Genomic DNA, 22,499 nt, shown 5'->3' on the forward strand with positions numbered 1-22,499 from the left:
TGTTACCGAAGTAATGTTTATTCGATTTTACATTATATTACCCTCCCCGGCAACGATAATTACATTTGGTTACCCGTTTTCTGTAACAGTAATTACGTTTTCCTACCTTACTCCAGTAACGATAATTACATTTTGTTACCCGTCTCCTGTAACAGTAATTACATTTTCCTACCTTACTCCAGTAACGATAATTACATTTTGTTACTCTACCCCAGTAACGATAATTTTTATTTTATGCTCTACATTATCTAAGTAATAATAGTTATAATCGAATTCCTGTATTATTAAGGTAATACTGTACCTATTCCATTTCATGTTTTGTTGTCTAGGTAAACCGTATGAATTCTATTTTATATTTTTACTGATAGTACATGTATATGTAAGTCCAGGCGTGTTACCTATACTTTATAGTTCCGTTCTGAGTTGCACGTTCCACTGCTCACACTAATTCCAGTGTTTTGTTGTTTAGCTGAAGATGGTGTTGATCAAGTGTTGTGATATCTCTAACGAGGTACGGCCGATGGAGGTGTCAGACCCGTGGGTGGACTGCCTTCTGGAGGAGTATTTCAACCAGGTAAGTAATCTGTTGTTAAACTAGAGGTCAAGGTCGTCAGGTATCAATAATACCCCTGATCTATATGTATCAGGTAAGTACATCTGTTGATAACCGGGAGGTCTAGGTCGTCAGGTATTAATAGTACCCCTGATCTATATGTATCAGGTAAGTACATATGTTGATAACCGGGAGGTTTAGGTCGTCAGGTTTAATAATAATCCTGATCAATATATTTCAATCATTACTATAAACCCCTGTGGGATATGATGTCGGACGCGCCCGCTACCCGTTAATAGTCATAAACACTATTGTTACACCGTTACCACAATACCTTCATTTACAGTATAGTATCATTTCTGTGTAAGGATCATTTGTTAGTACGATGAAGTATCGCTGATAGGCGAGTTGAATATATGTTATATATATACCATGGCGAACCTGTGTTTATAATACATAAATCCAATATTCCTGGACAGTTGATTGGTGTAGAATTCCAATATTCCTGGACAGTTGACTGGTGTAGAATTCCAATATTCCTGGACAGTTGATTGGTGTAGAATTCCAATATTCCTGGACAGTTGATTGGTGTAGAATTCCAATATTCCTGGACAGTTGACTGGTGTAGAATTCCAATATTCCTGGACAGTTGATTGGTTTAGAATTCCTATAAGGACAGTTGATTGGTGTAGAATTCCAATATTCCTGGACAGTTGATTGGTTTAGAATTCCTATAAGGACAGTTGATTGGTGTAGAATTCCAATATTCCTGGATAGTTGTTTGGTGTAGAATTCCAATATTCCCGGATAGTTGATTGGTTTAGAGTTCCTATAAGGACAGTTGATTGGTTTAGAATTACTACAAGGACAGTTGATTGGTTTAGAATTCCTTTAAGGACGAAATGATTGTCTGATGATGCTTGATTACTTACTCAGCTCAGACTCTACGTAGGGTACCTGTTTTCCCGGATTTTACCTACATTTTTATGAAGACAGTTGGACGCTTGCTCATTCAGAAAACCTGATCTAAATTATATATACATGTACTTATATATTTGTTTTATCTCCTCTATCTAACTCTTTAATGTTGTTAACCTTTTTTTCTCGTTTAATTGTTTAGAGTCTGTTTTATGTAATTATTCTTCATTGTTTTGTTTGAAGAAGCTATTCCTTGTAAGTGGACTTCAAAACCACATCCTCCCGAACAACCTAGAATTCTAGTTGCACACGTGTATGTACACACATGGCCGTTGCATACGTGAACTTTGCCTAATACTGCTTATTAACAGAATATTCGCGTAATACCCAGGTAACTGAACAAAATAAACAAACATTGTTTACATTCAAATACTTAATCTTAAAATGTATCAATATGCATACAACAAAACATCGATAAAATCTTAGATCGGTGAAGCTGACAATGTTAAAAAGCTTACCAGCAATCCAATAGACGTCCGGAAAAATCGGAATTCGAGTCTATTCCTTTTTCTTCTGTGGAGACAATGGTTTATATTTAAGTTATAATACTCTATGTTGCAGCTATCAAAAAAAATTATAAATATATAATTTGAACTATTTTTTAGCATCTAAAAGAGGCGTAAAGTGATATTGGTAGATATAGAGGATTGAGAGTGAGGCTGTATGGAATATGTAAAACATCCAACTTCCGGTTTTTTACGAGTCATCTATGTTCTTCTAGTAGTTGATTTTTGAATGTTGACAATGTAAGTTAAAGCTGTTTTATTGAAAATTTCAGTCTGACAGAGAAAAAATGGAGGGACTACCTGTGGCTCCATTCATGGACCGAGAAAAAGTGACAAAACCTACGGCACAAATAGGATTCATCAAGTTTGTTCTCATACCCATGTTTGAGACGGTAGCCCAGGTAAACATATCACTATACATTGTATATGGAAACGAGGAGCTAATAATTTATACTGTCATAATGACAATCCGAGTTGTTACAATTACCGAAGACATTATTTCTAGTCATCAGTATCTGCTTTCAAAAAATAATAATAATAAAAACAAAACAAAAACAACAAGATAATGGTTAACATTTCCTTTCTTCATAAAACGCGGCCCTGTGTCTCTCCTGTTTCCGTGTTGTTTATGTTTTAATCATTACCTGGCGTTTATCGATTGTTTTCCTCGTACTCTGTTATGACGTAATAAGCATTTTCTGTTACACCATCTTTTCGCAGCTTTTCCCCATTATAGACAGCACGATGGTTGAGCCACTTAGGATCGCGCGAGATCGGTACGAGAATATGAAGGAGAAGACCGTTCTTAATGTAAGTATACGTACTGTCTGATGACCACGAGGAGAGACCTTGTGTTACACTGTCACTCACCTATTCAATTAAACTTCACACATATATAAAGGACCGTGTGTAGATGTACCTTCAAATTTGTTTTCCTCAAACTTATAGTTGCAATGGTAATAGGTCACTATAAAGAATTTTTCTGTAGAAAAAAAAATGTTGGTCAGCCATTGGCTTACAGTTCTAGTTATCATTTGAGAATGTCTCTTAACCAGGTTTTACTTACATTAGCAAGCTTAAGGCGGGTGTCATCAGTGTAGCTGAAGACGTTAAGTTGTATTCGCAGGATTTCGAGAATTTTGAGTCAATGATTTGATCCCTTGTTAAATTCGATAGGTATGTTATACCAGTTGTTTTATCGTTAGTATGTATAAGTTATATGGCGGAGTTAAGTTGATATGTATTTATAGATCCATACAATAACCACTGGTTATAATTTTTAGACATCGGGGAAGAAGGACGACTCGTAGCAGCCCAATCACATTGATGTTCGACCCTGACCGAGTGGACATATTGACGTGCTACTGTGATGAGGCGCAATTTAACATATCACATGTACATACAAAATATCATCACTGCCTTTGTATTTCAAAAATCGACTGTTCTCATACATACACAGTGTAAATTAAAGGGAGACAACTAGTATAACCGTCGTCCTCCTTACAATATACTCTATTTATAATTAAATAAATAATATTTGATTCGATCATTTCAATCAGTTTAGAATGGAAATCCCTGTCAGTCGTTAATCATTTATAAATTTATAAAGCAGTTATTAAAGTTTCGAGAACATTAACAGGTAAGCACAATCAATCAATTGCGTGATTGATTGATTGATTGTTTGATTGATTGGTAAACACGTGACATTAAGTTGCTATAATGTACAGGTAAGTTAAAATTCGATGTGATATTTGTAAACGTGTTGACGGGTAAGACCTACGTTTAACTATAGAAACAGAAATCGACCCAATGGTTACCATGGTTACCATGAATGATCATTGTGTTTTCCTATTGTTTGTATTTAAAATCTACCATATCATTGTACGGTGCATTGTTTGGTTACCTTTGTATCGTTTTAATATTAGAATCTATCAACTTTATAAAGACGTGTATATTCGTGTGAAGTTTTACGAAACGCCATATTATATGGGAGAAATAAGTCTCCATGGTGACGAGACAGGATTCTGATAGCTGTGATTACTTAGGGGTAACATGGTCCTATTGTTGTTTGATTACTACATTGTTACGTGTGATTACAATGTTTCTAACCCTGAAAAACTCCATCCGCTATATAATCTTATGGTAGAGAGAATTCTGAACGCCATTCCTGGCTGTTTAGGAGCCTAAAATCATATGTATTAATTAAAACATATCACTAAAATGTTGTCATTGTTCAATACGTCTTCAATCAAGCTAGTCAATCAGAAAGGATAGCTTGGTATATTCTAAGTAACGATTTTTCGAAAAAAAATGGTATGCAAATGTTCTTTTCCAAATCTTGCAAAAATCTGTCGTAATTTAAGAAGTTTGGGACCTTGCTGATAAGACTAAATGTATGCAGTTTTCGAAGTACTAGTAGTTCAAACAAACATTATTTATCTGGAAATCATTCAGTTCTGGTAGTCACTTGAAAAAAGAATGTGATTCGAACAACAATTTTTCCTCTACAAAAAGTAGATAATTATGGCGCTTTCCTGATTGTTCCGCTGTTAAAATAGTTTTGCATCATATTGTCTTTGATAAAACTGTTATATACATATCATCATTTTCATGGAGACGGTGATTACATATGATAGAATGGAAACATAGAGAAAGTTTCAACATATTGTGAAGTTAAAGTTGACAAAGTTTAAACACTTTAGACGCATGTATATATTGTTACCTGGTTCGTTAATGACTCGAAGGTGCTTGGAGGTGACCCATTAGGTGTTGTCAAAGTTATCGCCCCGGAATCAATATCACAGCTTTATTTTCGAATATCAAAGTTTGATTTTGTTTTTTTCATAATGTTCTTCTTATCATTCAAAAGCTAAAGAAATACAATACCAGAACATGTCTCCGTGACGTCACAACGATGGCAGCCGCTGGATCCAAATCACGTGACACTTCATTATAAACAGTAATATATTAATCATTTGTTATTGAATCAGTTTACGACACATGTTGTAAAACGTCCGGTTTCATCAAGGAATAAACTGATAGAAAAGTACATTTTGTAAGTGTTAACATTATGTTAACACGAATATCAGTGTCATAAAATATCATAAAAGCCTAAAAATTGTGCTTTGTATTTCGTATAGTGCCTTTCTGTACACGTTAGAGATAAACACCTCCATGCATCTTAAAACTCTGTAGAAATCAAATTAGTGGATGTGATATCATCTTAATGATTATTTTATATTAGTTGATGTTAGTTTGTTTTCTTTTAAAATGTTAATTATATTTCGCGTGGTTGACTACAAAGAATTAGTACGAAAATGTTTTCTCTAATGGTTCGCCCAATAGGTTGCACACCTGTACTGGCATGCCTTGCACGTGCAGCTTATGAGCTGGCAAGTCAGTCCAGTGAAAGGCACTGGTCGGAACGGACGGGTTCAACTTTTCGTTTATTTTTATTTTTCATTATGACACAAATATTGTACATGGTTGTTATTATTGTGTATTTCCTAACATGATGAAAAGTTTGTGAAAATTTTGTAAAAAATAATGATAATTAAACGATATTAATGGTTTTGTCAGCCCGCTGCATGCCAATGCCTTGTGAACAGTCAACTGGTGTTACCTGGGTGGGTCATTGGAGAATTTAATGTTAATGTCTGTGTTATATTTAACTATGATAAGATAGTCATATAAGGCCTTTGTTGTGATAAAACACAAATACATATTTTTTATATAAAATGTGTTAGTAGCACGTGTTTTGACGTCATAAGTTCCACTGCATAACGTCATCTATTACCTGTGAATCAATCCCCTTGCTCATAGCTTTGTCGCTATACTAGTAGTTAAACAATTCCTATTGGGAATACTTGTTTGTGATATCGTACGACGTTCCATTGTATGGAGACTAGTGCTGTTTTGTGATATAAATAAAATAAATGTTTAGGGGTTTAATTTTATTTTACAGAATTATTTATGATTAAACTGAGCTGCGTGTTTACTTTTATACGTAAAATGAGGATGATACGATTTTGTATTGCGTATATTATGCTCCTGTATGAGAGAGCTATTTATAAACAATTTTAAGACGTCGTCTATGTCTTGTAAACTCTGTATCATGTTTAACTTGATTCTCTAACAATATCGTTTTGATAATTTCTGGAAGTTCCGCTGAGATTTAGACACGGGGTCATCATTCACTCCCTGTAGCGTTAGACATTAAAATGTTACACATTGTATACGATTGGTGTATTGTCACGAGTTCTTGTACTTTTATATTCATGTAATACAATGTTGTGGTTGTTTGTACCTTCTGACGTCAGCATCAATGATGACGTCATAGACGATGACGCCATGCACTGTAACGTTACATTCCGTCCCTACTTTTGTTTATTAAAATGATGTTTCAACAAAACAGGTGCGTTAAATAGTTTTCCTTTATTTCTTTGGCAGTAAAATCACCTAAATTGTGATGTTATTAAACGTCCCGTAAATACAGTTACAAAATGTAGGCCTTCAAATTACTACTTACCATTAGTGTTCATTAATGGGAAGATATCGAGAAAGGATTTAAACACATTTGACCTTGAAAGTATGTGAAAGTTTTCCTCCCAGCATGCTTCGAGATATATTCCATGACCCCAAGACTTTTGAATGAGAGGTCGTTTAAAGATTTAGCATAGATGTATGGACGCTGAATTTGAAAGAATACCAAGGCCATTAATTTGTACAAACATCGTAGTCCTTGATCTCGCCATGCTGCTGGGCCAATATCGTAAACCTGGACTTTTTGTAAAAAAGAAGTGGTTTAAAGATTTTAACACTTTTGAACTCTGAACTTGAAAGTAGGTCAAGGGTGTTTGTTTGAGCATACTTCTGAGCCACACCATGACCCTGGACATCTCCGTAGTGAGAAGAAGTCGTTTAGTAGATTAGCGTGGCTTATTACAACAAATGTGGCAATCATTCATCACCACATGCGTCTTGATCATTATCATAGGTGAAGCTAGATATCATGACCCCCGGTCTGTGGATATTGAGTGTAAAAAGATGATGGCCGAACGACAGACCACTGCAGTAGCTCACCTGTCCTGTGGCTTAAACGTATCAACATCAACTGAAGAAAACATAAAAGACAATAGAGATTGTTATTCTGTTTATTGTGTAGCACGCGGGTATACAGGGGTAAGCACACCGTATTGTTGATATAGACGGTAGGTACATCATGATGGGGAAACATTTAAATTTGGAGACAGATTCACATTATTTTTTTTCTAAATACTGATATATTGTTGGTATTGTATTATGTGAAATGATACCGAGGTAAAAAAATCATTAAAGTTTCACTTAAACATGTTCACAAACAGTCGCTCGCTCTAGATTTCAGAATCAAATCAGACAACAGTAAGAACAGCTATGTTATCTCCCTTGAAGTGATTAAACCCAGATTTTCTTTCTCACTTTAAAAGCACAATTCATAATGTAAAACTGGTAAAAAAAATAACTTTAATGATTGGTCGACGTGATGCCAAATCATCCCCATGCTTCCAGTACCTGTCAATTAATTAATTAATTCTTATTAATTAATTTTCCAAAGGAATACTTTAGTTTGTGTTGTGTTGACATCATTCATCATGTTGTTTATAAATTTCCGGAAAGACTTAATAAAATAATATCGAGATATAATTCCGCTGATACAACATTGAAATGATGTATACAGGTTTGTTTCTATAAAGATTAATTTGTTCGCGTGTTGTTTGGTGATGTAGTCACCAGCTACTACAAAGTGATCCTCAAAAGAACCTTGACTGTTCTCATTGTACGAAATCAGCAAAGAAATAATCATTTTCTCGCAGAAGTAAGAAACTACTCTAAAATGGTTTCGTTTTTTATGCCATGAATAAAATAAAAATGAATTTGAGGAGAATCTTGTTCAATATACGACATACAATAAGTATGTACAACACATGAAAGGTTTGATATGGTCGACATAATGTATTTATGGAAATGAAATTGTCAACATCTTGTGTAAATATTTTCTTGTATACTTTTTTTGGGAAAGGGCTTTATATAGGTTGGAAAGCTTGTACCCGATCCCATGGTATATTTATGATACAATAAAATATGTTTAAATAATAATAAAAAAAAAAAAAGGAAAAGAAAAAAGAAAAATACAATGGTCACAAAAGTACATGTATGCTCGAATTAGAGGGACGATAAGATTATTGTCTTATTGTTTAACTCTTAGTACCGAGTAGTCGTCCGTATATGACGCTCATATGTATGATTACAGATTATCTAACGGTAAGGCACACATACATATCCTTTGGTAAAAAGATGATTTTATTATTTGTTATTATTCTATTTCCGTAAAAAGTGGGAAAAAACGAAAACTACATAAGTAATTATAAGTTTAGTAAGCTGAGTTGTTTTAACTCCAATATACTCCTATAATGGGGTGCAACATGGTTACTCGGGGAAGGTTATGACGACCCTTATTAATTTAAAATATCAGAGAAATGTAAATATTTACTTCGATTTATGTTAAAAACTCATACCCACGCGAGATGTAGTACTTGTTATTTTTATAATTAGATCACGATATTACAACCTAGCCAATCATCACTACGTTACTCTGATTATAAACCCAGAGTTGTCGTTCGTGATCCATATCAAACTTATCAAAAGTCTTAATGATTCCAATAATTTCGAAAGTTAAAAAAGTTTATCGCGGCGGATGAAATAGAAGGTAGACAAATAGTTAAGGCTATGGATATTTTCTCTGTTGGGTAGGTAGTATACATTTACGTCTGACTGTTGGGTAGGTAGTATACATGTAAGACTGACTGTTGGGTAGGTACACAATGTAGTATATATTTACGACCGACTGTTGGGTAGGTAGTATACATTTACGACCGACTGTTGGGTAGGTAGTATATATTTACGACCGACTGTTGGGTAGGTAGTATACATGTAAGACTGACTGTTGGGTAGGTAGTATACATGTAAGACTGACTGTTGGGTAGGTAGTATACATGTAAGACTGACTGTTGGGTAGGTAGTATACATGTAAGACTGACTGTTGGGTAGGTAGTATACATGTAAGACTGACTGTTGGGTAGGTAGTATACATTTACGACTGACTTCTTTACACAGCCACAGTGGCAGTGAAATATTAGAGTTTTTGTATTATTGATAGACAGACAAAAAGAAAGAGCAAGACAAAAAACAAATAAATAAATACAACTTTGCAGATAAACAAATACATACATCCTCTATAAAATAAGATATCTAGTCGATTCTGAAATAAATATGCCTTGTCCTAAGAATATCAACGAAATCCATCGTGAATCAACAACTTGACATGTTTGTGTCAACTGGCCACAGGGACCTGTCACACTCTATAAATGTGTGTATACTAAATTCAGGTAAACACACAATAAACTGTGACGAAACCTGTGGTCGGCGACACTGGACGGTTTGTGTTTATAAAAGCTAAAATATCATGTGCAGTAACAAGTATAATACTCTATAACATTAAATAATGGACGGAATGTGTACATAAACAAAGACAGATATATAGTAACATTAATAAAACTATGATCACCATAACAACCAGCTGACGGGGCTTACATCCGGGCACTGCGTAACCACCATCTGACGAGGTTTACATCCGAGAGCCACGTAACAACCAGCTGACTGGGCTTACATCCGGGCATCACGTAACCAGCTGATAGGGCTTACATCCGGGCACCGCGTAACAACCAGCTGACGGGGCTTACATCCGGGCACCACATATCAAACAACTGGCGGGGTTGACGTCCGGGCATCGCATAACGACCGACTGACGGGGTTTAAATCCGGGCACCATATGGCAACTGGCTGATGGGATATCCATGTACATCCGGGCACCACAACCACCTGGCGGGGTTTACATCTGACTTTATCAGTCTGTCTGAGATATCTTAATAACAATTGTCCAGGAAATCTGTCCGTGCCGGACGCTACCATGAAATATATTCAATCATATAAATTGATCGGTGATATAGACATCCTGCTGGCGTCCAACCCTAAGAATGCCCTTTATAAACACAAAGTATGATGTCTAAACAATAATACAATGATGTGGTGTAAACATTTAGATAATCCAATATTTTGGCTACAACTGTTATGATAAATTTGTACGTTTTACAAATCAAATCCGATTATTATATTATACAATGTCATGACGTCATCATACATTTTGACCTTGTTTTAGATTTCTCAATGATTAATCTCCCTTTTCGATGATATGTAACTAGTTATAATGAAACTGGCTTTTGTTAATGTACACAGAAAATGATACAGTTCCTTTTTTATATACATATATCACATATATAACAAGCGAAGTTCCCTCTTACTTAATATCGTAACATCAGAGTAAAGAAACGGACGGACATTCAAAGCTGTGACATTAATCAGTTGTTACTTTATTGATGGCAAGTATATGTGTTATTTGACGATATGATAATCGTATGATACAGACTGGCAACTAGCATCCCACTTTAATAAGGAAAATACCATAATTTAGTTCTAAATGTATGGATGGGAAATTGGTATCAAGTCTACATTGACAATATGCAGATTATATATTCTTAAATACATGTAGTTCTTTCCAACATCCGGGCTATATATACGATTTATACATCCGGGCTATATATGTAAGCTATGCATCCGGGCTACATGTAAGCACCCGGGCTCCGTGACAGAGCGATTCTGATGGTGTTGCTGCCCCTGTATTGGCAGGTTCAACATCGTGTATATTGCTCCGTGTAAAGGGACATAACTTGTACACTCCTCCACGCCTTTCTTTTCAAGGCACTCTGTGAATAACCGAGTATAATTACCGAATGTTACCAGATTTTTACGAGTTAGGAGTAAATGACCACCTTGACCATTTCGTCTGTGACACACGAGTTAGGAGTAGCTAAACACCTTGACCATCCCGTCTCCCTGGACGATGATCATTCTGCTACTGTTGCTGAGTCGCAATGCTACAGGACGCTCTAATCCAGTCTCTTCTCCAAGCACGTGACGCTGGAACTCGCCCTCATTGGTCAAGAGCTGAACTCGATTGTTTCCGTAATCCGCTATGAACAAATTTCCAAGTTTATCGAAGCAGACCCCCTGTGGTCTTTTGACAGTGTTTGAACCGTTTGGCGTGTATTTATACAGCGGCTTTCCGTCGTGTGTAAAGCACATCACCTCATTCCCCTCCACATCCGAAACGACAATAGATTTATCGGGAGATGCCGAAATGTACCGAGGTTCCACGAACCTCAGCAATCCATCCGGTTTGTTTTGGAATGTTCGGAGAATTGTGCCGTCCATTTGAATTTTGTCCACACATTGTTCCTTCAATGACGTCACTAACAGAACAGCCTCTCTGTCGGAGTAGGAAATGCCGTCGTATTGTTTCTCGGTTTTCGCCCGTTTTATCAGTTGCATTGTCTTCTTGGTTGTTAGGTAAATAATCAATTTCCCAACCATCGTAATGGCAACGTAGTCGTTGTGTCCGCACGTGGTTATGTCACGTGGTTCGTCCTCCAGTTGTACGTAGTCAACCAGATCACCAAACTACAATAGAAAATGAAAGTGCACGTGTGAGATTTAGATTATAAGGTAATAGAAAAACTTCTTCTTATTTTTATATAAACATGATAGATATTGTCTAACAATTATTTATATTTTATATTTGTAATATTTGGAATATTTCAGGTAGGATTATATTATACTATGTCAATACAAAATTTAACAAGGAATGAAAATACTCTTAAAGGGGTTATCATGATTGAGGTTGTAGGAACAGATGGATTCGCGCTTTACCTTGCTGAACTTCTGGATCCTCTTGTTTTTGCAGTCAGTCACAATGATGTCCTCAGTTGTAGTGCACGTGACTCCCCATGACGACAGTCCCTCGGTGCTATCACCCTCGTCTAGAGTAACCTCCCCTACATTTTCGAATTCCTTCACGAATTTTTCCATTGTTTCGTTAACTTCGAAGTCTAATTTAACAGCAGCTTCTTTAGAACCAAGACTTTCCAAATCTCCCTGACTGGAATCGAACTGTTTCCGGATTTGATTATAGGCTAACAACACTTCTACGTCACTTCCGTAACGGGTCAGCATCTTCATCCTTTCATTTGCAGAACGGATGGCTTTAGCGCCCATTTTCTTGGGTTCGATTTTTTGGCGAAGAGCGCCTCTAGCCTGTTCCGCTTTATTATCAAGGACCTTCAACAAATTCACCTGTTCCTTTCTAACCTTTTCACAAAGTTCGTTACAAATCGCCATAATCTTGCTCCGTGAAGCCTCAATGCTCTCCTCCAACACACCTTCCATGTCCCCGAGGCCGTTTGCGTTCTCCAGCGATGCCTGCATGTTCTGAAGTTTTCCGATAACGTCTTGCACATCTGTGCTTGACGACATGGCGTCCGTTACCGTGACAACGTTTTCACAGCGTCGATGTGACACAGCCATACACTGGACACAGAGCGGATCCCGGCAGTCCACACAGTATAACGTGATTATTTCGTTATGTTTCATACATGGAATCTTATTGTTCTTTTTCATTATTGTCTCTAAAGGCATTTTGCGCATGTCTTCAACCGCAATAACCACGTGACCGGAAGTGAACTTTCCGTGTGTGTGAACCTTCAAGCACGAGTCACACAAAGCATCATGGCAGTCCATACACCAATTTCCGGCTGTTACATTTTCCTCCCTCCTCTCACAGTTATCACACAGTTTTCCTTCTTTCATTGCGTTTATAAGTTCTACGAGTTTCTCCATAAAGCGGTCTTCATTAAATGCATTTGCATAATTCCCTGGTAAAGCGTCCGACGGCATGTCGACTTCACCTTCACATGTCGGACAGGGAAAATACCGCTGTCCATTCTGTACTAGGGATTTACCTATGTGATCTTCAAGACAAGTCGTACAAAAACTGTGCAAACACGTCAGCACTTTTGGGGATTTGAAAGTCTCGTTACACAAACTACACAACGAGATCTCCCGCGAGATATCAATGTTGTCAGATGCGGCCGCCATGACAGTAGGAATTCTTAGAGGGAAGAAGTTTCCGTCAGAAGTTCATCTCAACCAGAACGTGTAACCTTCAAAGGAAAAAGAAAATGGCGTCAGAATAATTCACAACAATAGACTCAGAGCGAGGCGTAACTAGTCGATAAGTTCGTCGTTAGTTATAAAATAGTTGAATAACTTTAATGTTAAGTTTGTATATAATAAATCCAAGTTAGGACATATATTATATCATGTGAAGGCGTGTTTATCTATCGATCCGTCCACAGCTGGAATCAATTTTGACCTATATCTCATTGATCAGATCCATCGACAATTTATTGACAATCTCAAATGAAAACACTGACGTTTTCAACAGTAAAAGCAGACCGTGTTTAAAAAACAACATTGATGTAATGGTTACCAAATTAAGTCAGAAAGTATAGGATGTTTAGCACTAAAATATGATCGACGTCCTGGGTGTTGATGCACACAAATATATACAAGTTAATTCGTGTAAAACATTGCGATAGCGCGACAATGCAACTTCGCAACAAAATAAACATGACCACAACCCTGTCGGCAAGTGTGTTTGTCGAGGGGTTGTGTTAATTCTGTCGCGTTGAGCTACGTTGCTTCACTGTCGAAATGGCAGACATCATTAAATATATCTTATACCAGTTGTAAGTTTACGTGTACATGTAGGTTCAGGTATATGGAGTCGAACGTGCATTTATACACCTTGTATAACAAATTAAACATGTATATCTTATCACAACAAATAACCATTGTGTATCAACTCTTTAAGCCCTCAGCATCAGTCACGAATCCTACAAGGACGTAACAATATTATAGTACAAATGAATCCCTTTGGACTCTACTTAATCTAACTCTCAAATAGGTTTTAAGGATGATAATATCGGGTGTGACTTGTACCTGTACATTATACGGTGTATACGGGATATTGTTCCTGTATAATATATTGTTTATGTAGAGATATTGTTCCTGTATAATATATTGTTTATGTAGAGGTATTGTTCCTGTATAATATATTGTTTATGTAGAGATATTGTTCCTGTATAATATATTGTTTATGTAGAGATATTGTTCCTGTATAATATATTGTTTATGCAGAGATATTGTTCCTGTATAATATATTGTTTATGTAGAGATATTGTTCCTGTATAATATATTGTTTATGTAGAGATATTGTTCCTGTATAATATATTGTTTATGTAGAGATATTGTTCCTGTATAATATATTGTTTATGTAGAGATATTGTACCTGAACACGATGTTGACCTGGACGTGTATACATCTGTCGGCGACATGTCTCTTTAAATACTCAGGTATGTTAATTGGGTAATGTTGATATAACGTAGATACTTATACAGGTAAATACAGTATGTACATGGGTATATTGTTTACACGCACCTGTATATCTGGGTCTTATAGGTCAAATAAAACATTTTAATATGTCAAGTACATTGTATCAGGGACGTACATAGATTGTATTCACCGAACATGCGCCCTACAAATTACATGTAGCACACACTTAAATCCGAAATTACGGCGATAAATTGGGTAAATGTTGGCGGAATTGCATATTTGCATATATCAGCTGTCATATTTTTAACAGACGAGACACGAGATTTTTTTGTGTGTGCAGAATTATGTTTTTAACATTTTTATTTATACGGTTACATAGCTGACTAGCAGAAACGGAGAAATGTTCAAGTTTCGTTTATATAGGTGTTACCTCTGTCCACGTTTAATTCGTTTTATTAATGATATCGTAAAAGAGTTGAACTTGTTTACAAGTGATATTTGTTTACAAATAAGGAGGATATCATATTGATATTCCTTACCTTTCCTTAGCTATATATACATGTATTCATTCTGGTATGAATGCCACGTGAGACAGCACCACGGTATCAGCGTATCGGTAGCTCGGGCTTTAAACTCGTGTTACTTATTAACATTGATGAAAATCATCGAGTCAGAAAATTTTACTTTCATGAAATTTTAATGTAATTCTATTGAGTGAAGTTATTGACTTTCTCGTGTTCTCGGATCGCTATCGGGTATAACGTGTGTCGACTCGCCAGTAGTCGGGTGTGTCAGACCCAATATTATTTTAATACTGCAGCCTTTATTGTGTGTCTTGTTTTCCTGAACAATATTCTATAAAATATTCTGTAAATGTAGGCAGTAGTCGATAATCAAGCTTAACGTATTTGTCCTCATTTTCTTTGACCTCGCTCGAGTCAAGGTTTCCTTTTCAATTCCATTATTTTTCATATCTTAGATTTATAATCGAAATATACATAAATCTTGCTTTATCATTAAACCTCTTTAAATGGTATGTACGCACATAAATAATACATTTATCATCGGCTTTATAAGCCGTGAATAGATAATAAATAAATAAATAAATAAATAAATAAATAAACAAACAAATAAATAAATAAATAAACAAATAAATAACTTGATACAATGTCTGTATGTCTGAATACACCGTTTACGTGTGGTGTAGTAAGATGAGATATTTATAAACAAAAAACAATAAAAAGCAACATTTAACAAGACCCAACAGTGACAATATCAGTAATATTTCTTCTATAAGGATCACACAAATTAACCGAAAACGGAGCCGGACAGGACAAGAAAAAGAAAAATAGATCATTATTATAAATGCATACCCAATGTTACCGTACGTGGACTTACCGTCAAAGTTCGGGTAGAATTACATGTAGTTATTTCTATATTCTGTCGGTCCAGGTTTGTCTCTGTCTTCACTCAGTCAGCAATGTCTGTACACACCAGGTCCGTAATAAATGATGATTATCAAAGTCTCATTGTAGTCGGACAGATCGATACTACTCACTGTTATATCGACAATTGATACATGATAACTGTATGTATATACCTGTCAGGCTAAAGTCAGAAACAGTGTACAATATAGTGATAACTGTATGTATATACCTGTCAGGCTAAAGTCAGAAACAGTGTACAATAGTGATAACTGTATGTATATACCTGTCAGGCTAAAGTCAGAAACACTGTACAATATAGTGATAACTGTATGTATATACCTGTCAGGCTAAAGTCAGAAACACTGTACAATATAGTGATAACTGTATGTATATACCTGTCAGGCTAAAGTCAGAAACAGTGTACAATAGTGATAACTGTATGTATATACCTGTCAGGCTAAAGTCAGAAACACTGTACAATATAGTGATAACTGTATGCATATACCTGTCAGGCTAAAGTCAGAAACACTGTACAATATAGTGATAACTGTATGTATATACCTGTCAGGCTAAAGTCAGAAACAGTGTACAATATAGTGATAACTGTATGTATATACCTGTCAGGCTAAAGTCAGAAACAGTGTACAATATAGTGATAACTGTATGTATATACCTGTCAGGCTAAAGTCAGAAACAGTGTACAATATAGTGATAACTGTATGTATATACCTGTCAGGCTAAAGTCAGAAACACTGTACAATATAGTGATAACTGTATGTATATACCTGTCAGGTTAAAGTCAGAAACAGTGTACAATAGTGATAACTGTATGTATATACCTGTCAGGCTAAAGTCAGAAACAGTGTACAATATAGTGATAACTGTATGTATATACCTGTCAGGCTAAAGTCAGAAACAGTGTACAATAGTGATATAAACCCCTGTCACACAATTCGATTGGGTATCTTTTGGAAACCATTAGAAGCAATAACCGACATTCTGATACAAAGTATTTAAAATGTATCGTTGATTTATACGGATCCTACAGCGGTCTGAAGAGAGCGATCTGTGATAAGGAGAACTCTGTATGTCGTTATATCTCGTGTGTATCTGATAGGGTTTGAGTGACAGAAAGGTATTCCCTTTTAGAAGTACAAAATGTGTATGTTTTAATCAGTTGAAAAGCATAAATACATTCCAATGTATCAACTCCCTAACTTGAGTGAACCATGAAGAATACTTTCTCTGGAGTCAGAAGGAAGCGGGTAACATTTGACCAGGATAGGAGGAGGAAAGGGATTAAATTCCGTTGCTTTACATGCTATAAAATCTTATTAAATCAGGAAAGGAAACTTACTTGATTTGGACAGAAAAGTGGACGTTTGTAACAGTGATAGTTAAGTCATAGTTTAATCAGACTAACGATTATAAAAAATAAACTGGATTATCGTTTTAAATAGGACCCTTCCTTTCAAATTAAAGAATAGATACTTACATGTGTGTGTGGGTTCATTTCCATTGTGTCAATACAGTTACATCTATATATGTGGGTGTACATCACATACCGTCATTTTGATAAACCAATCGATACTAGTCTGTTCGTGTGTCGATCTACAACATGTGTCGTGTAGGTATCTAATCAATAGTAATTAATAATCAGTAGGATCAGGATCGTGTCAACGCTTATTAATCAAGGGGTCAGGATCGTATCAACGCTTAAAGAGTTCAGGATCGTATCAACGCTTGATCACTGAGTCAGGCTCTCCTTTATAACTCATAGTCTCAAAAAGTAAAGAGATCAAACAATGCTGACATATTTCGCTAATTACCAAACTAAATAGTTTATAAATTAGCATTTTTTTTTTTTAATTCATACAAGGTTATTCGGTTGAAAACCATTCGTTCATCGATCGATTACATGAACAAATAAATATGAATGCACCTGATTTGTAGTTTATTCTAATTGATCAGGAATGTCGGTTAGCATGTGATAATTTGACATTGGTCGATTTGTTTACTGGGTCATTAACATTTAAATCGACAGGCGTTAGGTGTGTCGAGGTACGACTTCCCGTGTTAACATCCAGTCGGTGACCCACACTGCTATGGTGTAGGATTTCCTATCTACTATTGTACAGATATGAACATTAAAATCCCCCGAATGTCAATCAGCCAGATTAAAAGACAACACCAACCTGTCCGGATTTGTATAGTATCTGGTTCCTGTGTTTGTAATCGCCTCCACTCTGACATATTGATAAGGTGCTGGGTTGTTGGATAAGGTATTGTCAGTGCAATAGGACCTACATGTAGCAAACATTTCGAAGCGAATTCAGACCTTAACGAAAAGACATGAAGAAACAAGCAGCATTAAAGGAATCGGGAAACCACAAAGATCAGTGTGGCGTATTGCTTATCATCAGCTACAGTTATTTAAGGACGGCCTCTCCAGAATACTGTTTATCGTCCTACCATCAGTTATAGTTATTTAAGGACGGCCTCCCCAGAATATTGTTTATCGTCCTACCATCAGTTATAGTTACTTAAGGACGGCCTTCCCAGAATATTGTTTATCGTCCTACCATCAGTTATAGTTATTTAAGGACGGCCTCCCCAGTATATTGTTTATCGTCCTACCATCAGTTATAGTTATTTAAGGACGGCCTCCCCAGAATATTGTTTATCGTCCTACCATCAGTTATAGTTATTTAAGGACGGCCTCCCCAGAATATTGTTTATCGTCCTACCATCAGTTATAGTTATTTAAGGACGGCCTTCACGGAATATTGTTTATCGTCCTACCATCAGTTATAGTTATTTAAGGACGGCCTCTCCAGAATATTGTTTATCGTCCTACCATCAGTTATAGTTATTTAAGGACGGCCTCCCCAGAATATTGTTTATCGTCCTACCATCAGTTATAGTTATTTAAGGACGGCCTCCCCAGAATACTGTTTATCGTCCTACCATCAGCTATAGTTATTTAAGGACGGCCTCCCCAGAATATTGTTTATCGTCCTACCATCAGTTATAGTTATTTAAGGACGGCCTCCCCAGAATACTGTTTATCGTCCTACCATCAGTTATAGTGATTTAAGGACGGCCTCTCCAGAATATTGTTTATCGTCCTACCATCAGTTATAGTTATTTAAGGACGGCCTCCCCAGAATACTGTTTATCGTCCTACCATCAGTTATAGTTATTTAAGGACGGCCTCCCCAGAATACTGTTTATCGTCCTACCATCAGATACAGTTATTTAAGGACGGCCTCCCCAGAATATTGTTCATCGTCCTACCATCAGTTATAGTTATTTAAGGACGGCCTTCCCAGAATATTGTTTATCGTCCTACCATAAGTTATAGTTATTTAAGGACGGCCTTCCCAGAATACTGTTTATCGTCCTACCATTAGCTATAGTTATTTAAGGACGGCCTCCCCAGAATATTGTTTATCGTCCTACCATAAGTTATAGTTATTTAAGGACGGCCTTCCCAGAATACTGTTTATCGTCCTACCATTAGCTATAGTTATTTAAGGACGGCCTCCCCAGAATATTGTTTATCGTCCTACCATCAGCTGAATATTGTTTATCGTCCTACCATCAGCTATAGCTTTTTTAAGGACGGCCTTCCCAGAGTGATTGTTAAACGTCATGTCTTCAGATGTAGTTATTTAAGGGGCCCGAGATGCGTGTAGTAAAGGAGGCTGCGATGTAGGCGTGTTTGATCGCTACCTCACTAAAGCATACTACCAACTACTACTTATCCAGTAGCAGCACACAGTCTGTCTGTCATACGACATTGTTTCTTCTGAAATATCTACTAATCATCCGTTATTCGGTAAAGTACAGATATATAAAAGGCAATACGGCATTCAATGCATGACACAATGTAGTTTGGGTGCAATGAAGTCAGCTCTTCAATAAACATGTTCAAATTTTGGTAATAAATATTCTAATATATTCCCATGTCGCTAGTTGGCGTCCTTCCAATTTCAACAAAGATAAATTGCTTTTTGCCGGCGATATGGACTTGTAGACAGTCAACGGTAATAATACATGTTTTATAGACATGTAATGAATATGTAACCACGGTTGATAATACAGGCACCCGGTGTATCATACTACACCGAGAACTGACAGAAATGTGTAAGTGTCTGGAAATGTCGCTGATATCACAGAGAGATCAGCACTGATATCGATCAACTGATACACTATCCTCGTGCTCACGTGCTACCTACCCCTAGATGTATCGACTTGACAGACTGTTAATGAAAGTTTCATATTGGTAGCGAAAACAACAGGCGACTTGAAGTTTTTGTGTGTTATATACAGGACGTGACATATTAAAGCGATTATATCACAGATTTGGGGCTTCTCTTAAACAGTGGGTCGAACTATAATCTGAGTAGCTTTGTGTGGTCAATTTTAACCACCACCTTACAAAATAGCAACCTTTCTAATGTTATCTCCCCCTCCAAAGGTAGATTATCTCCCCTTCCAAAGGTAGATTATCTCCCCCTCCAAAGGTAGATTATCTCCCCCTTCAAAGGTAGATTATCTCCCCCCCCAAAGGTAGATTATCTCCCCCTCCAAAGGTAGATTATCTCCCCTCCAAAGGTAGATTATCTCCCCCTCCAAAGGTAGATTATCTCCCCTTCCAAAAGTAGATTATCTCCCCCTCCAAAGGTAGATTATCTCCCCCGCAAAAGGTTGATTATCTCCCCTTCCAAAAACAATTATCTCCCCTCCCAAAGACCAATTATCTCCCTTTTCAAAGGACAGAATTATCTCCCATTCACAAAATAATGATCTCCCCCTCCAAAGGACAATTATTTCCCCACACTCTAAGTAGTGGAAACTTTTAATTATAGATATATTAACGATTTACTTCCAGACCTTTGAAAGAGAGATTAAAACAAGGCGTTCCACACACCCGCAATAAAAAAGAAGTTAAGTCAATGCATTTTCGTATGATCATAATGAGAACCTTGATAGTTTCAATGAGACCGCAGGTAAAAAAAACCACTTTATATTGCACAAGTAAATAGAGAATTTTGCCAGTGAGTTCACACAGAATTATGTTTCTTCGTCTAAGTACAGTACTGGACACATGACCGTTGACGATTTCGAATCCAACAGTTACTGGAATGAATTTGTTGTTATTTGATATCGACAGTTATACTTGATAGGAATGTATCACTTTAACTTGCCTTGTGTAAAACACGGTAATAATTGTAACTGGCCTCGTTTTCGTTGTTCGCTTACGTATGACAATATCAAGTTATGTCGTTAGGGCTTTATTTTGTATAAGTATAAAACTTATCTCCTTTACATCGCGTATCGTGTAACAGTCTACATTTATATTGACACTAGTTTACACCGCTGGTTAGTGCAGTAATTGTGTCTTCATGGAACAGGTACATTGTATGTTAACATTGAAAACGGAGAAGGTCATCCGAGGTCGTCGTCCAAGGTCGCCCATGGTCGCTCTCACTACTGTCATATTACTGAATTCAGTGTTGACAGGTGTTTGTTGTACGTCTAATCTGCATCCTTCCATTGCTACTGGAAGTTATGTCATACATAAGGTTGTAATACCATTTGATCACATGACCACGTGATTTCACCTGTCACCATACGAGCAAGTCTTTTTGACTTCTAAGTGAATGAAAACAAACTACAAGTACCCTACACTCCGGTATACTGTTAATATAAGTCGTGGATATTTTAGCAAATAGTGTTATAACACCATAACACGCACCGCCTTTCCGGACAATCCCCGAAAAAACACGGTGAGGGATTTTATCGTAACTATTTGGGATTGTTTGTGATGGGCAAGTGGGAGTTGTAAGACGTTTTATTGTCCAGGTTAACAGGTTTGCAGACGATATAGTGTGACCACATTGAAATGTCGTAGATACATAATGTAACTCGGACAATCGGCTATTTTTAAGTGCCACCAACCCGTGTGTACAGGACCTCCATTACCCGACAGATCTGTTATAACGGAGTACTAAAACAGTTCCTATATAATACATGTACAGGACCTCCATTACCTGACAGATCTGTTATAACGGAATACTAAAACAGTTCCTATATAATACATTACAGGACCTCCATTACCTGACAGATCTGTTATAACGGGATACTAAAACAGTTCCTATATAATACATGTACAGGACCTCCATTACCTGACAGATCTGTTATAACGGAATACTAAAACAGTTCCTATATAATACATGTACAGGACCTCCATTACCTGACAGATCTGTTATAACGGAATACTAAAACAGTTCCTATATAATACATGTACAGGACCTCCATTACCTGACAGATCAGTTATAACGGAATACTAAAACAGTTCCTATATAATACATTACAGGACCTCCATTACCTGACAGATCTGTTATAACGGAATACTAAAACAGTTCCTATATAATACATGTACAGGACCTCCATTACCTGACAGATCTGTTATAACGGAGTACTAAAACAGTTCCTATATAATACATTACAGGACCTCCATTACCTGACAGATCTGTTATAACGGAATACTAAAACAGTTCCTATATAATACATGTACAGGACCTCCATTACCTGACTGATCTGTTATAACGGAATACTAAAACAGTTCCTATATAATACATG

General features: G+C 36.5%; 2 protein-coding genes across 10 annotated transcripts in view; one reads left to right on the forward strand and one right to left on the reverse strand.

Moving 5' to 3' along the window:
- Positions 1-6,448, forward strand: part of LOC117341462 (high affinity cGMP-specific 3',5'-cyclic phosphodiesterase 9A-like) — an 86,294-nt gene extending 79,846 nt beyond the window's left edge. For all 8 annotated transcript variants that reach the window (XM_033903315.1, XM_033903321.1, XM_033903314.1 and 5 more), the window contains 4 exons: positions 470-574; positions 2,310-2,438; positions 2,758-2,847; positions 3,321-6,448. In XM_033903315.1, coding sequence (XP_033759206.1) covers positions 470-574; positions 2,310-2,438; positions 2,758-2,847; positions 3,321-3,347 — 351 coding nt within the window. In that variant the 3' untranslated portion in view covers positions 3,348-6,448. The remainder of the gene's footprint in view (positions 1-469; positions 575-2,309; positions 2,439-2,757; positions 2,848-3,320) is intronic.
- Positions 6,449-7,174: 726 nt separating this feature from the next.
- The window catches only part of LOC117341465 (E3 ubiquitin-protein ligase TRIM71-like), a 42,108-nt gene continuing 26,783 nt past the window's right edge, over positions 7,175-22,499 (reverse strand). The window contains exons 1-3 of one of the 2 annotated variants that reach the window (XM_033903323.1): positions 17,344-17,452; positions 11,899-13,187; positions 7,175-11,649 (exon numbers count right to left, since the gene is read on the reverse strand). In XM_033903323.1, coding sequence (XP_033759214.1) covers positions 10,990-11,649; positions 11,899-13,122 — 1,884 coding nt within the window. In that variant the 5' untranslated portion in view covers positions 13,123-13,187; positions 17,344-17,452 and the 3' untranslated portion in view covers positions 7,175-10,989. Of the gene's footprint in view, positions 11,650-11,898; positions 13,188-17,343; positions 17,453-22,499 lie in introns of those variants that run through there. The other variant, XM_033903322.1, reaches the window with a different exon arrangement.

The sequence above is a fragment of the Pecten maximus genome, chromosome 13 (assembly GCF_902652985.1).
Source record: "Pecten maximus chromosome 13, xPecMax1.1, whole genome shotgun sequence".
NCBI lineage: Eukaryota > Metazoa > Mollusca > Bivalvia > Pectinida > Pectinidae > Pecten > Pecten maximus.